We start from the raw sequence: 15,658 nt of genomic DNA, 5'->3' as shown, positions 1-15,658 counted from the left end.
AGGTTCCCAGCTTTACAACGGTGCACTATAGGGAGGTGTAGTCTGACGTCACTTTGGACCGCCCGCGAGGTCCACCCGTATAGAGATTTATCATTAGGAAAATGGATTATCGGCTATTGTAACAAATTCTGCCTCATGAACATTGGCAAGCTTTCCATTTTTGCACAAAATGAGTTCCCTCCTATCACTAACATTGTTTAAGCATTTTTGGTTGAAATACAAATTTGGTGATTTCTTTTTACGATTAATTGCGAATATTTTCATGTTGAGCTATAGTTTGTGGATGAATACGCACAGAAAGGTACACCATGCAAATGTGCATGCTTTATTTGTTTTAAATGAGACGATTTAGAAATGGGCAATGGGGAAATACGTTGCAATTTTGCGAGGTGGACCGGCCGGAAACAGCAATGACGTAACCACTACATCTCCCAATGTAGTATGTTTCTGTGTGGGTGCACTATGTAATGTAGTATGTTTCTGTGTGGGTGTACTATGTAGTATGTTTCTGTGTGGGTGCACTATGTAATGTAGTATGTTTCTGTGTGGGTGTACTATGTAGTATGTTTCTGTGTGGGTGCACTATGTAATGTAATATGTTTCTGTGTGGGTGTACTATGTAGTATGTTTCTGTGTGGGTGCACTATGTAGTATGTTTCTGTGTGGGTGCACTATGTAGTATGTTTCTGTGTGGGTGTACTATGTAGTATGTTTCTGTGTGGGTGCACTATGTAGTATGTTTCTGTGTGGGTGCACTATGTAGTATGTTTCTGTGTGGGTGCACTATGTAGTATGTTTCTGTGTGGGTGCACTATGTAGTATGTTTCTGTGTGGGTGCACTGCACTATGTGGTATGTTTCTGTGTGGGTGAACTATGTAGTATGTTTCTGTGTGGGTGAACTATGTAGTATGTTTCTGTGTGGGTGCACTATGTAGTATGTTTCTGTGTGGGTGCACTATGTAGTATGTTTCTGTGTGGGTGCACTATGTAGCAGGGGTGTAAAGTACTTGAGTAATTGTACTTCGTTACAATACTTAAGTACTGTTTTGGGGGATTTGTACTTTACTCGAGTATTATTAGGTTTGTATACTTTTTACTTTTACTCCATTACATTTCAGAGAAAAAAAACATACTTTTTACTCCTTACATTTAAAATGCAGACCTACAAAGTACAAAGTACAAATCTCACAGGTCCAACCATTTAAATTAGTATATTTTAAATGTTTATCTGGCCTAACAAATGTTAACGTTATTAATCCTGCGACCGCAGGTAAACAGCCAATCAAATCCCCATCAATGGAAAATGAACCCGCCCATACCCATGCTGATCCTTGTCCAACACTAGAAAGCGGGGATCTTTGATTAAACACCTGCTATCAGAAGAATAGACACTCAAATCTGCATTATGCTGTGGTTAATATTGTGATATTATTCAGGGTACTCCAGTATTCTGTCTTTAATATTGTGATATTATTCAGGATAATCCAGTATGCTATGGTTAATATTGTGATATTATTCAGGCTGTGATGTGAATGCCGTCCATGTTAGTTTACCTTCAATGGAGAAGTGCATTAAATAATTTTTATGCAAAAAAAAGTGTCCTCTGTTCTTTCATTTCAGCATTGTCTAAACACCAGCTGATGATTTCACTAATTGGCTCACCTCTTCAACTAACTCACCTGGTGCAATGTATAGTTAAAATGTAAACTTGGCCCACGATGGAATGAGTTAGACCCCTGGTCTATCCCTTTAAAAAAAAAACTTTTACTTTTTAGTACTTAAGTATATTTAAAATAAGTACTTTTTTACTTTTACTCAAGTGTGTTTTTAGAAAAGATACTTTGACTTTTACTTGAGTCATATTTTGAGACGGTACCCATACTTTCACTTAAGTATAATTTCTGGGTACTTTTTACACCCCTGCTATGTAGTATGTTTCTGTGTGGGTGCACTATGTAATGTAGTATGTTTCTGTGTGGGTGCACTATGTAATGTAGGATGTTTCTGTGTGGGTGCACTATGTAATGTAGTATGTTTCTGTGTGGGTGCACTATGTGGTATGTTTCTGTGTGGGTGCACTATGTAGTATGTTTCTGTGTGGGTGCACTATGTGGTATGTTTCTGTGTGGGTGCACTATGTGGTATGTTTCTGTGTGGGTGCACTGCACTATGTGGTATGTTTCTGTGTGGGTGCACTATGTGGTATGTTTCTGTGTGGGTGCACTATGTAGTATGTTTCTGTGTGGGTGCACTGCACTATGTGGTATGTTTCTGTGTGGGTGCACTATGTAGTATGTTTCTGTGTGGGTGCACTATGTGGTATGTTTCTGTGTGGGTGCACTATGTAGTATGTTTCTGTGTGGGTGCACTATGTAGTATGTTTCTGTGTGGGTGCACTATGTAGTATGTTTCTGTGTGGGTGCACTATGTGGTATGTTTCTGTGTGGGTGCACTGCACTATGTGGTATGTTTCTGTGTGGGTGCACTATGTGGTATGTTTCTGTGTGGGTGCACTATGTAGTATGTTTCTGTGTGGGTGCACTATGTGGTATGTTTCTGTGTGGGTGCACTATGTGGTATGTTTCTGTGTGGGTGCACTGCACTATGTGGTATGTTTCTGTGTGGGTGCACTATGTGGTATGTTTCTGTGTGGGTGCACTATGTAGTATGTTTCTGTGTGGGTGCACTGCACTATGTGGTATGTTTCTGTGTGGGTGCACTATGTAGTATGTTTCTGTGTGGGTGCACTATGTGGTATGTTTCTGTGTGGGTGCACTATGTAGTATGTTTCTGTGTGGGTGCACTATGTAGTATGTTTCTGTGTGGGTGCACTATGTAGTATGTTTCTGTGTGGGTGCACTATGTGGTATGTTTCTGTGTGGGTGCACTGCACTATGTGGTATGTTTCTGTGTGGGTGCACTATGTGGTATGTTTCTGTGTGGGTGCACTATGTAGTATGTTTCTGTGTGGGTGCACTATGTAGTATGTTTCTGTGTGGGTGCACTATGTGGTATGTTTCTGTGTGGGTGCACTATGTAGTATGTTTCTGTGTGGGTGCACTGCACTATGTGGTATGTTTCTGTGTGGGTGCACTATGTAGTATGTTTCTGTGTGGGTGCACTATGTGGTATGTTTCTGTGTGGGTGCACTATGTAGTATGTTTCTGTGTGGGTGCACTATGTAGTATGTTTCTGTGTGGGTGCACTATGTGGTATGTTTCTGTGTGGGTGCACTATGTAATGTAGTATGTTTCTGTGTGGGTGCACTACTGTATGTATCACATGCCAAATTTCAAATTAATAATTTCCCCTGCCTGGCACACCCAAAAGTAAAAAGTATATCATGTGTACATTACATAAGTAGTGTTCCTTGCTCAAAAAAGCACAGCCAACTGATTAATCAAAGCTAATTCACTAATTCCTCATTGTGACATCAAGGGAAATAATTCTGAACAACTCGTTAGGCTAATATGAAGACTAAACGCCAAGGACTACTGTATGTAATTATTTTCTCCAGCACCTAAATATTTCAGCACCCCTACTTCCCGCAGTACTGACCATGAGTCACTCAAATTAAGCAAACGCTTCTCTCTTTGTTATACTACATTTTATACACCAATCATTCACTATCATGCCATGTGTAACTTCTAGATTATGGTTTCTTGTTTGGATGAACTTGAGTAATGAGTGCGAACACTTGTCAGGCAATTTAGGGCAACAAACGGCCCCTGTGCTCCTCTGCTCAGTTTGTTTGACAGTGAGAGTGATTTCAATGCAATAAGAAACTGAACTGAAAAATAAGAATAAAAAATGGGGCAATTTTCATCCAGGTGTTGTCACTGACATTATTTCCTATGTGATTATTGTTGCTCTCTAAATGCATTAAGATATATCGATATCTAAATCCTCGGGGGACCATGCCTCCAAACCACCCTAGAGGGGCGTATTAAAAGATCCTGGCTACGGCCCTGGTAGATGTTGAATGTATCGATATAATTATTATTGACTGTCATACATGTTGGTAACAACGTTTTCCAATAAAGATCTTTTAAATGGCAGGAGAGAAATGTGTGGATTTTATTGTACCTCATCGTTAGTACAATACTTCACTGTAATGTATTCTACTTGATGTCGATTGTGTCTATATTATTATCTCCAGTATTATTCTACATACATTACTGTAGACTACTTGATATTGATTATATTATTATCTCTAGTATTATTCTAATGTTATTGATCACAGCTTAGATACCAGGGCCCTGGCACCATAGTTAATGTTATTGATCACACATTAGATACCAGGGCACCATAGTTAATGTTATTGATCACAGCTTAGATACCAGGGCCCTGGGCACCATAGTTAATGTTATTGATCACAGCTTAGATACCAGGGCCCTGGGCACCATAGTTAATGTTATTGATCACAGCTTAGATACCAGGGCCCTGGCACCATAGTTAATGTTATTGATCACACCTTAGATACCTGGGCACAATAGTTAATGTTATTGATCACAGCTTAGATACCAGGGCCCTGGCACCATAGTTAATGTTATTGATCACAGCTTAGATACCAGGGCACCATAGTTAATGTTATTGATCACAACTTAAGATACCAGGGCACCATAGTTAATGTTATTGATCACACATTAGATACCAGGGCCCTGGCACCATAGTTAATGTTATTGATCACAATTTAAGATACCAGGGCACCATAGTTAATATTATTGATCACAGCTTAGATACCAGGGCCCTGGCACCATAGTTAATGTTATTGATCACACCTTAGATACCAGGGCCCTGGCACCATAGTTAATGTTATTGATCACACCTTAGATACCAGGGCCCTGGGCACCATAGTTAATGTTATTGATCACAGCTTAGATACCAGGGCCCTGGGCACCATAGTTAATGTTATTGATCACAGCTTAGATACCAGGGCCCTGGCACCATAGTTAATGTTATTGATCACAGCTTAGATACCAGGGCCCTGGCACCATAGTTAATGTTATTGATCACAGCTTAGATACCAGGGCACTGGGCACCATAGTTAATGTTATTGATCACACCTTAGATACCAGGGCCCTGGCACCATAGTTAATGTTATTGATCACACCTTAGATACCAGGGCCCTGGCACCATAGTTAATGTTATTGATCACACCTTAGATACCAGGGCCCTGGCACCATAGTTAATGTTATTGATCACACCTTAGATACCAGGGCCCTGGCACCATAGTTAATGTTATTGATTACAGCTCACCCTGCAGGACGTGTCAAAATGGCTGCTGTGAAAAGGGGCCTATTGTCTGCCGTTCATAGTTTACCAATCTTTAATTTTACCACCACATCACCGTTTGTCCAGACTTGTGAAATTGCTCGTTTTGTATGAACTGATGAAATGAACACGATGTCGGCCTCATGTCAAGATTGGAGTCTCATTTATTTGAGCTATGTACAGGAAAAAAGTTGAATTTCACAATCAACAGAAAATAAAATCACATCTCACCATTCTAGCCTCCGTAACAGATGTGTACTAGTCATCGCTCTCTCTCTCTCTCTCTGATACAACACACACACACACATAGTCTCTCTCTCTCTCTCTCTGATACAACACACACACACACATAGTCTCTCTCTCTCTCTCTCTGATACAACACACACACACACACATAGTCTCTCTCTCTCTCTGATACAACACACACACACATAGCCTCTCTCTCTCTGATACAACACACACACACACACACACACACATAGCCTCTCTCTCTCTCTCTCTCTCTCTCTCTCTCTGATACATCAACATACAGTCTCTCTCTCTCTCTGATACATCAACATAGTCTTTCTGTTACACACACATACACACACACACAAACGCACACACACTCCATTTCCGATTTCACTAATAAATGTTCATTTATCTTTGATAGATAGGATATACTGTATTTGCTGTAGCTGTGCTGTGCTGTCATTGCGGTTTGCTGCTGATATTAAAAACTACATTTCTTTATTTTCTGTGAGTGCGTGTTTATATTGTAGGTTCCTACTGAACAGGCTTGGGGTCAATTCCCCCTCAATTCAATCGATTCAGGAATTGGATTTTCTTCCAAATGCAAATGTTGAAAAAGAGATCGACCTGTCAAACATATTAGTGAATACATGAAAATGTATGTTTTTATCATTGAGCAAATTAACTGTACGTTTCTGTAGATATTGTGAATTGACTGACTTGACATTTGGACTGACCTCAGACCAGTTTCAGTCTAGGTTCCTAAAGTGGGCAAGTTCATTGGGCAGTATAGAGGAGGACTCTAGTCAAATATAATACTTCTGTATGGAACCATCCACACACACACACACACACGCACACAACGCACGTACACAGACATACAATACACACGCATGCACGCTCAGAGGCGTGCATATATACACGGGTCTGCAGGCACATATGCTCACACACACAAATGCACATGTATACACACAAGCATAATATGCATGCATGCAATAGTGCAGACACTGACACACACACACACACAAATGCATATTCACATTGGCAACGGCATTGCACGCACACACACACACCCCCTCCTTTACTCTGTCCCAAGATCCAAACACCTGTTCCTCCCATAATTCTGTTCTGTCTCCCATTAAAAAAAAAACTCATCGCCCTGATGCGAGGGCCGAGATGCACTGATGATGGTACGATTCATGTCCCTGTGATTAACAGACAAAAACAATTATGATAATAATAATAATACAAAAAGAAACTATGAAAACAAAGGACTCTGCCACCTCTCTTCCTCTCTCTCCCTCTCTCGTCTATCTGTCCCTCCCTCCCTCACTCCTGTCCGAATCCCTCCGTCTCCTCGATGGCGAACAGGAGCTTCTCTCGGAGTTGCTCCAGACTTCTGTAGGGAGGCAGGTCCAGACGATTGAAGCTGGAAGTAGAGAGAGAGAGAGGTGGGGTCACAGGGAGTAGACAGACCTGGTTCACAGGGAGTGGACAGACCCACGTCACAGGAGTGGACAGACCCGGGTCACAGGGAGTGGACAGACCTGGTTCACAAGGAGTGGACAGACCCGGGTCACAGGGAGTGGACAGACCTGGTTCACAAGGAGTGGACAGACCCGGGTCACAGGGAGTGGACAGACCTGGTTCACAGGGAGTGGACAGACCCACGTCACAGGAGTGGACAGACCCGGGTCACAGGGAGTGGACAGACCCGGGTCACAGGGAGTGGACAGACCCGGGTCACAGGGAGTGGACAGACCCGGGTCACAGGGAGTGGACAGACCTGGGTTACAGGGAGTGGACAGACCCGGGTCACAGGGAGTGGACAGACCTGGGTCACAGGGAGTGGACAGACCCGGGTCACAGGGAGTGGACAGACCTGGTTCACAGGGAGTGGACAGACCTGGTTCACAGGGAGTGGACAGACCTGGTTCACAGAGATGTGTGGGTGTGAGTTGAGTGGGGATAGAGGGAGGGGTTACTATTGCTGGCTACCCTCAGGCTCTGCCAAGAGGGGTCTGGAGAAACCCACAGTATAATAAGTTATAGATATTATATATATATAATACGGTATAATATAATAATTATATATATTATTATAATTATTATATTATATATATAGCTATAACAAGGAATCTTGATGCCTATCTGCCTACAGCAAACCATGGCCGAGTGACTACTGTAGCAGTGATCCCAGCTAACGAGCTGCCAGGTGTGTGGAGGTTGAATGTGACAGTGACCTACCAGGTGTGTGGAGGTTGAATGTGACAGAGACCTACCAGGTGTGTGGAGGTTGAATGTGACAGTAGCTACCAGGTGTGTGGAGGTTGAATGTGACAGAGACCTACCAGGTGTGTGGAGGTTGAATGTGACAGATAGAGACCTACCAGGTGTGTGGAGGTTGAATGTGACAGAGACCTACCAGGTGTGTGGAGGTTGAATGTGACAGAGACCTACCAGGTGTGTGGAGGTTGAATGTGACAGACAGTGACCTACCAGGTGTGTGGAGGTTGAATGTGACAGAGACCTACCAGGTGTGTGGAGGTTGAATGTGACAGTAGCTACCAGGTGTGTGGAGGTTGAATGTGACAGTGAGCTACCAGGTGTGTGGAGGTTGAATGTGACAGTAGCTACCAGGTGTGTGGAGGTTGAATGTGACAGTGAGCTACCAGGTGTGTGGAGGTTGAATGTGACAGTGAGCTACCAGGTGTGTGGAGGTTGAATGTGACAGTGACCTACCAGGTGTGTGGAGGTTGAATGTGACAGACAGTGACCTACCAGGTGTGTGGAGGTTGAATGTGACAGATAGAGACCTACCAGGTGTGTGGAGGTTGAATGTGACAGTAGCTACCAGGTGTGTGGAGGTTGAATGTGACAGTAGCTACCAGGTGTGTGGAGGTTGAATGTGACAGTAGCTACCAGGTGTGTGGAGGTTGAATGTGACAGACAGTGACCTACCAGGTGTGGCTTCTTGGAAGCCAAGTCTCCTTTCCCACCTTGTCTATACAGAACTTCTGGGGGCCGTTGCTCCCTGTAAGGGGGGGGGGGGTCACAGGTTAGAATCCTGAATACATAAACATGTACCAGTGGACTGTGGCCCTGGGTCTGATCATGCTCACGTACACTTAAGCATTACATCACACGCAGGAGTGGTTTGTGACCAATAAACCATGCCTAGGGGTGGTTGTTAGGCCCGAGGCGCAGCCGAGGGTCGTTAGACCCCCCTAGGCATGGTTTATTGGTCACAAATCACGACTGCACGTGGTGTAAAGCTTTTATACAACTGCCAGATTCATCCAACCTTATTTCTATACAATAAACACACATTAATCGAAGATTTATTGAAAAAACCATCCGCCAGAAAAAGTAGTTCCCACAACTCCATGTGGAAGCAGCTTGAAGTGCATCCAACCAAACTAACACATCCAACTGTGTATTATTGGAATGATTGAGAGAAGTTGCCTCATGTGGAAGCAGCTTGAAGTGCATCCAACCAACTAACACATCCAACTGTGTATTATTGGAATGATTGATTGAAAATTTATTAAAACGTTTTCTTTGCCCTATAGGAAAAAAACGTTTTCTTCGCCCTATTTTTTTATTTATTTCTTTTAGCCTAAACTTAACCAGTTGGAAACCAGGGGTACAGTAATAAAATTAGCAATCAACCAATCAATCAATTCAATAGACCATGCTCACTTAAAACAGCGCTGCTTCTCTCTCAGTCTGACTCCCCCGCTGTTGCAGACAGGAGTGTGTGTGTGTGTGTGTGTGCGTGTGTGTGTGTGTGTGTGTGTGTGTGTGTGTGTCACAGTGTGTGTGTGCGTGTGTGTGTGTATGTGTGTGTGTGTGTGTGTGTGTGTGTGTGTGTGTGTATGTGTGTGTTTGTGGGTACGCCAGCGTCGGACAGTGTGAGAGAGAACGCTGCAGTCGGAAAGTAGGAAGGAAGAAATTTAAATCAATCAATTAATCTATCAATCAATCCGCGATTTTTCTTTTGTTCTAGATTGAGTCAAGACCCATCAATTACATCATCCAACATTGTTTAAAATACTAACACATTCCCCTTGACAGAATCGCTTCATATTTAGTCGTTATGGTGCTTTCAACATAACCATTTGTTGGACCGCGATCCTGTTTTCTCCCGGAGTAAGCCGGGGAGGGTTATGTGATTTGGTTGTGGGCGGGTCCTGAGCCCAGGACCGTGGATTGTTACCAATAAAGACGTGTGAATGGCCAATCAGAATCGAGAAATTTGCATGCCGTTGTATAAAACTCATTATTAAAGGAATGTTTCACAATTGAACCCTTACACTGACGAACTGTATAACAGCCCATGTATTTGCAGGAGTCAATCCAAATCACTTGGGAGTGTGGATGTGATATATGACAAGAGCGTACTCAACGTCCACCGTCTTTAACTATGAATGAACTATGAATGAACACGTCGTTAACCCACTTCCATTCAATTGTGCTAAGCTAGGCTAGCTTGCAGCCGGATAGCTTTCTACTGAACACACAGAGAGGAAACTGCTATCTATCTTCTTGTCTGACTCTGGAGAAGGCGGTGAGCAGCACATGTGCCGTAATGTTGGCGTGTTCCTTTAACACACGTCAGAATGAGCGCACGCCTCAGTACCTATGAGCTCAGCGAACCCTCCAACCGGCAGCCGGCAGGTTCCTGTGACGAACTGAAGGAGACGGATTCTCTTCTCGTTGTCCATCTCCTTCACCACCTGCAGAGACACAGAGATGCACATGGGTCAAAGGTCAGACACACAGAGATGGGTCAAAGGTCAGACACACAGAGATGGGTCAAAGGTCAGACACACAGAGATGGGTCAAAGGTCAGACACACAGAGATGGGTCAAAGGTCAGACACACAGAGATGGGTCAAAGGTCAGACACACAGAGATGGGTCAAAGGTCAGACACACAGAGATGGGTCAAAGGTCAGACACACAGAGATGGGTCAAAGGTCAGACACACAGAGATGGGTCAAAGGTCAGACACACAGAGATGGGTCAAAGGTCAGACACACAGAGATGGGTCAAAGGTCAGACACACAGAGGTGGGTCAGGTCAGACACACAGAGATGGGTCAAAGGTCAGACACACAGAGATGGGTCAAAGGTCAGACACACAGATGGGTCAGACACAGGTCACACCCACCTGCCAGAACCAGTGTATCTGCTTGCTGTTCTTGGTATAGTGTCTATAGATGGTGTTCTTCTGCCAGTCAGCCAGGTCTATCTCCTGCATCCCACACAGCATCAGCTGCAAGAACACACAACAACACAACACATCAAATAACAAATAAGTAAAAAGAAAAATGCCACGTCACCCCGTCTCTCCTCCTCTCGCCTCCTCTCTCCTAACCTCCAGCTCCTCTCTCCCCCTCTCCTCGTCTCTCCTCTCCTCCCCCCCTCCTCTCGCCTCCTCTCCCCTCCTCTCTCCTCCTCTCTCCTCCTCTCTCCTCCCCTCCTCTCCCCTCCTCTCTCTCCTCGTCTCTCCTCCTCTCCCCTCCCCTCCCCGTCTCGCCTCCTCTCTCCTCCTCTCCCCTCCTCTCTCCTCCTCTCGCCTCCTCTCTCCTAACCTCCAGCCCCTCTCCCCTCCTCTCTCCCCCTCTCGCCTCCTCTCTCCTCGTCTCTCCTCCTCTCTCCCCGTCTCGCCTCCTCTCTCCTCTCCTCCCCTCCTCTCCCCTCCTCTCTCCTCCTCTCTCCTCCTCTCTCTCTCCTCGTCTCTCCTCCTCTCCCCTCCCCTCCCCGTCTCGCCTCCTCTCTCCTCCTCTCCCCTCCTCTCTCCTCCTCTCCCCTCCTCTCTCCCCCTCTCTCCTCACCTCCAGCTCCTTCTCGTCAAAGTAGCGGAGCCACTCCAGGGGCACCACCTCGTTGAAGCCGTCCAGGAAGGCCTTGGTCTGCTCCTCTACTCCGCGGGTAAACCGCCAGTCCGTCAGCAGGCTGAGAGAGGGAGAGAAGAGGGGGGAGAGAGAGAGAGACAGACAGACAGAGAGAGAGAGGGAGAGAGAGAGAGGGAGGGAAAGAGAGAGAGGGAGAGAAGAGGGAGAGAGAGTAAGAGACAGAGGGGAGGGAAAGAGAGAGAGGGAGGGAGAGAGAGAGAAGGAGTCAATTAGCATGAAAACAGAACGTCTGCGGTCAAATGTACTCCTAGACCACTCCTTGTTTTATACTCCTAGACCTCTCCTTGTTTTATACTCCTAGACCTCTCCTTGTTTTATACTCCTAGACCTCTCCTTGTTTTATACTCCTAGACCTCTCCTTGTTTTATACTCCTAGACCTCTCCTTGTTTTATACTCCTAGACCTCTCCTTGTTTTATACTCCTAGACCTCTCCTTGTGTTCTACTCCTAGACCCCTCCGTGTTTGTATACTCCTAGACCCCTCCTTGTTTTATACTCCTAGACCCCTCCTTGTTTTATACTCCTTCCCCGCCTGGCTACCCCACACCAGAAAACCTTTACAGATTAATGAATTAAAGCGAATTTGTTGCCTGTGGTCAAGACTTCTGAACAGCGTGTGTTAGGTATGTAAATCTGAAGACTTACAAACCCTGACCAAATTACATGGAAGTTCCCATCTCATTTCCCCCCAAATCCATATCAAGACAAGTAGGCAAACCCCATTTTCCAAAAAGCGGTGGTGTTTGCGGCCGGGTGCTGACCTGATGTACTCCTCCTTGTTGTCCTGGGTGACCAGCTCGTTCTCCCCCTCCTCCTTCAGCTGGTGGGTCGACACCTTCCCCAGGATCTCCATGTCCTGAGCGAAGTACAGCTCCACCCCGCACTCCTCCAGGCTGTTGTCCCTGGGAGACACATGTCCAACATTACAGACCCCCACTCCTCCAGGCTGTTCTCCCTGGGAGACACATGTCCAACATTACAGACCCCCACTCCTCCAGGCTGTTCCCCCTGGGAGACACATGTCCAACATTACAGACCCCCACTCCTCCAGGCTGTTCCCCCTGGGAGACACATGTCCAACATTACAGACCCCCCACTCCTCCAGGCTGTTGTCCCTGGGAGACACATGTCCAACATTACAGACCCCACTCCTCCAGGCTGTTCTCCCTGGGAGACACATGTCCAACATTACAGACCCCCCACTCCTCCAGGCTGTTCTCCCTGGGAGACACATGTCCAACATTACAGACCCCCCACTCCTCCAGGCTGTTGTCCCTGGGAGACACATGTCCAACATTACAGACCCCCCACTCCTCCAGGCTGTTGTCCCTGGGAGACACATGTCCAACATTACATGTGTTAATCTAATGTTATAATCTCATGATATATCTCATGTGTTAATCGCATGTTATATCTCATGTGTTAATCTCATGTGTTAATCTCATGTTACACAGTATATCATGTGTTAATCTCATGTTATATCTCATGTGTTAATCTCATCATGTGTTAATCTCATGTTACAGAGTATATCATGTGTTAATCTCATGTTATATCTCATGTGTTAATCTCATGTTACACAGTATCTCATGTGTTAATCTAATGTTATAATCTCATGATATATCTCATGTGTTAATCTCATGTTATATCTCATGTGTTAATCTCATGTGTTAATCTCATGTTACACAGTATCTCATGTGTTAATCTCATGTTATATCTCATGTGTTAATCTCATGTTACACAGTATCTCATGTGTTAATCTCATGTTATATCTCATGTGTTAATCTCATGTGTTAATCGCATGTGTTAATCTCATGTTACACAGTATCTCATGTGTTAATCTCATGTTATATCTCATGTGTTAATCTCATGTGTTAATCTCATGTTACACAGTATCTCATGTGTTAATCTCATGTGTTAATCGCATGTGTTAATCTCATGTTACACAGTATCTCATGTGTTAATCTCATGTTATATCTCATGTGTTAATCTCATGTGTTAATCTCATGTTATATCTCATGTGTTAATCTCATGTTACACAGTATTTTATGTGTTAATCTCATGTTACACAGTATCTCGTGTGTTAATCTCATGTTATATCTCATGTGTTAATCTCATGTGTTAATCTCATGTTACACAGTATTTTATGTGTTAATCTCATGTTACACAGTATCTCATGTGTTAATCTCATGTTACACAGTATCTCATGTGTTAATCTCATGTTACACAGTATCTCATGTGTTTGGTCTCCTACTGTGCGCCAATTTCATCAACCAGTGGTCAAAAACTTCATTGGATACCTTGAAGTTGTACTTCAGTAAACATATTAAACGTGTACTATAAGCATAAACATCCAAAAATACATCAAAAGTAAGCAATTAAAAAAAGAATTAAGTACAATTAAGACACAGGTTTAGTATACTCTCTAAATACATAAAAAGTATACTTTCAGAAAATATACATATTTTTTTCCTTTACTTTTTCACACACACACACACACACACACACACACACACACACACACACACACACACACACACACACACACACACACACACACACACACACACACACACACACACACACACACACACACACACACACACACACACACACACACACACACACACACACACACACACACACACACACACACAAGTAGGAAAAAGCTCCTGTGTTACTTACTTGACCCACATGATGGAGTTGAAGAACTCGGGGTCTATTGACTCCAGGTCCTTCAGAGTGGGCTTCTTGTTGAGCATGCGCTTGTAGAAGGGCAGGGTGAAGCCAGTGTCAATGAACTTCCCATGGTACAGAGCCTGCAGAGTGGACAGACTGTTAACTCAATGGCCGCCAACAACGATTATTATACGTGTTTGGGCGACAACCGTTGAACGCCAACCACGTATATATACGTTATTTGACAGTTTTTCCTTTTTTTCCGATTTTAATATCCTATTCAATGTCAGGGACCCGTGTGTAGCTGGTAGAAGGCATACTGCGATGCCGAGGGTGCAGTACCAGCCAGATCCTCCCAGGTGGCGGTATCGAGCACCCTTTGTAACCTTGTATCTTGGCCTGTGCGTCGATCCAATGTCTCCGGGTCGTTTTTTTTTTGTGGCCAAGCTGAGCGGTTGGAGTGAGAACTTAAGGATCAAATGCTCCCGATGCATGATGTGTGGTGGATTATGTTGGCGACACGATGGACATCAGTACTTGGAATCGCGATCAGATAATTGGAATATTCATTTTGGGGTACATCCTAGTCAAGGTAAGGGCTATATGATATCAATCTTGCGTTGATCCAACCATGTCTTCATATCGATCCCCACGCCGACGCCCCTATCTGCTCCTGGCTGCCCTAGGGGGGAAGGACGATGGGATGGGTCAAGTGCAGAGACTCAATCGCATCGGCGACCCAACTAATTGCATGCGTGTGTGTTCCTGTGTGTGTGCCGCCCATCGCATGTGTGTGTCTGCCTGCATGCCGAATAAAGACTTCTCCAAAGTCCAGTTATTATTATTATTATTATTTGTTTTTCTGTATGTGTAACAATCAAAAGGGGCTGAAATACTGGGTCAAAAGTGATTTGATGAATGGAAGAAAGCATGGTGACATCGTTTCATTCCAAAACATAATGTGCATTTATTTTTATACCACTGTAACCTGATATTCATTGCTCAACTCATTGCACGCACACACACACACACACACACACGCACACTACAATCTCCCCTCTGTGTGTGTGTGTGTTTAGTGCGTGAGTAGATGGACTCAGCCACTCGTGAGGTGGTTAGCTGTGGCCCGGAGCAGACAGACTGTTTAATGTTAAGACCACAGAGAGGCCAGTGTGCCCCGCTGTCCAAACACAACACAGACGCCCCTCTGACTGAGACGCATTCATGCTCCCTGCCAAGTCCTTACAGGACGAGGACGAGGAGAAGCGTCGTTCTCTTCAAGTGTTCATACATTTTTTTTTTTTTTTTTTTTTGTGAAATTGGAAAGTAGTTCGGAGGATGTGTGAATCGGGTTACCGCACGTTTGTCGAGCTGCTGGGAAATTGGCCTTAACGCAGCCAAAAGAAAATAATATATATATATTTTTTAAAGGAGGTACTGGGTGTTCTTCTCACCAAACAAACTTCTTTCCAAGTATGAATTCACCAGAATTTGCCTTCGATATGGAGGTCTACTCGCCGGATACCCATCGTCCCAGGTCGGGGGGGAAGTTTAC

The 15,658-nt window shown here is 44.4% G+C and overlaps 1 protein-coding gene across 2 annotated transcripts in view; it reads right to left on the bottom strand.

Annotated features, from left to right (window-relative positions):
* Positions 1–5,421: 5,421 nt before the first annotated feature.
* LOC311245608 (NEDD4-like E3 ubiquitin-protein ligase WWP2) overlaps positions 5,422–15,658 on the bottom strand; it is a 113,798-nt gene continuing 103,561 nt past the window's right edge. For both annotated transcript variants that reach the window (XM_084335514.1, XM_084335515.1), the window contains 7 exons: positions 14,110–14,243; positions 12,189–12,329; positions 11,347–11,467; positions 10,680–10,784; positions 10,149–10,245; positions 8,468–8,540; positions 5,422–6,935 (listed from right to left, as the gene is read on the bottom strand). In XM_084335514.1, coding sequence (XP_084191640.1) covers positions 6,836–6,935; positions 8,468–8,540; positions 10,149–10,245; positions 10,680–10,784; positions 11,347–11,467; positions 12,189–12,329; positions 14,110–14,243 — 771 coding nt within the window. In that variant the 3' untranslated portion in view covers positions 5,422–6,835. The remainder of the gene's footprint in view (positions 6,936–8,467; positions 8,541–10,148; positions 10,246–10,679; positions 10,785–11,346; positions 11,468–12,188; positions 12,330–14,109; positions 14,244–15,658) is intronic.

Source organism: Notolepis coatsorum (assembly GCF_963971535.1).
Source record: "Notolepis coatsorum genome assembly, chromosome: 18".
NCBI lineage: Eukaryota > Metazoa > Chordata > Actinopteri > Aulopiformes > Paralepididae > Notolepis > Notolepis coatsorum.
The sequence above is the reverse complement of the archived record's forward strand: the minus strand, read 5'-3'. Positions and strand labels throughout refer to the sequence as shown.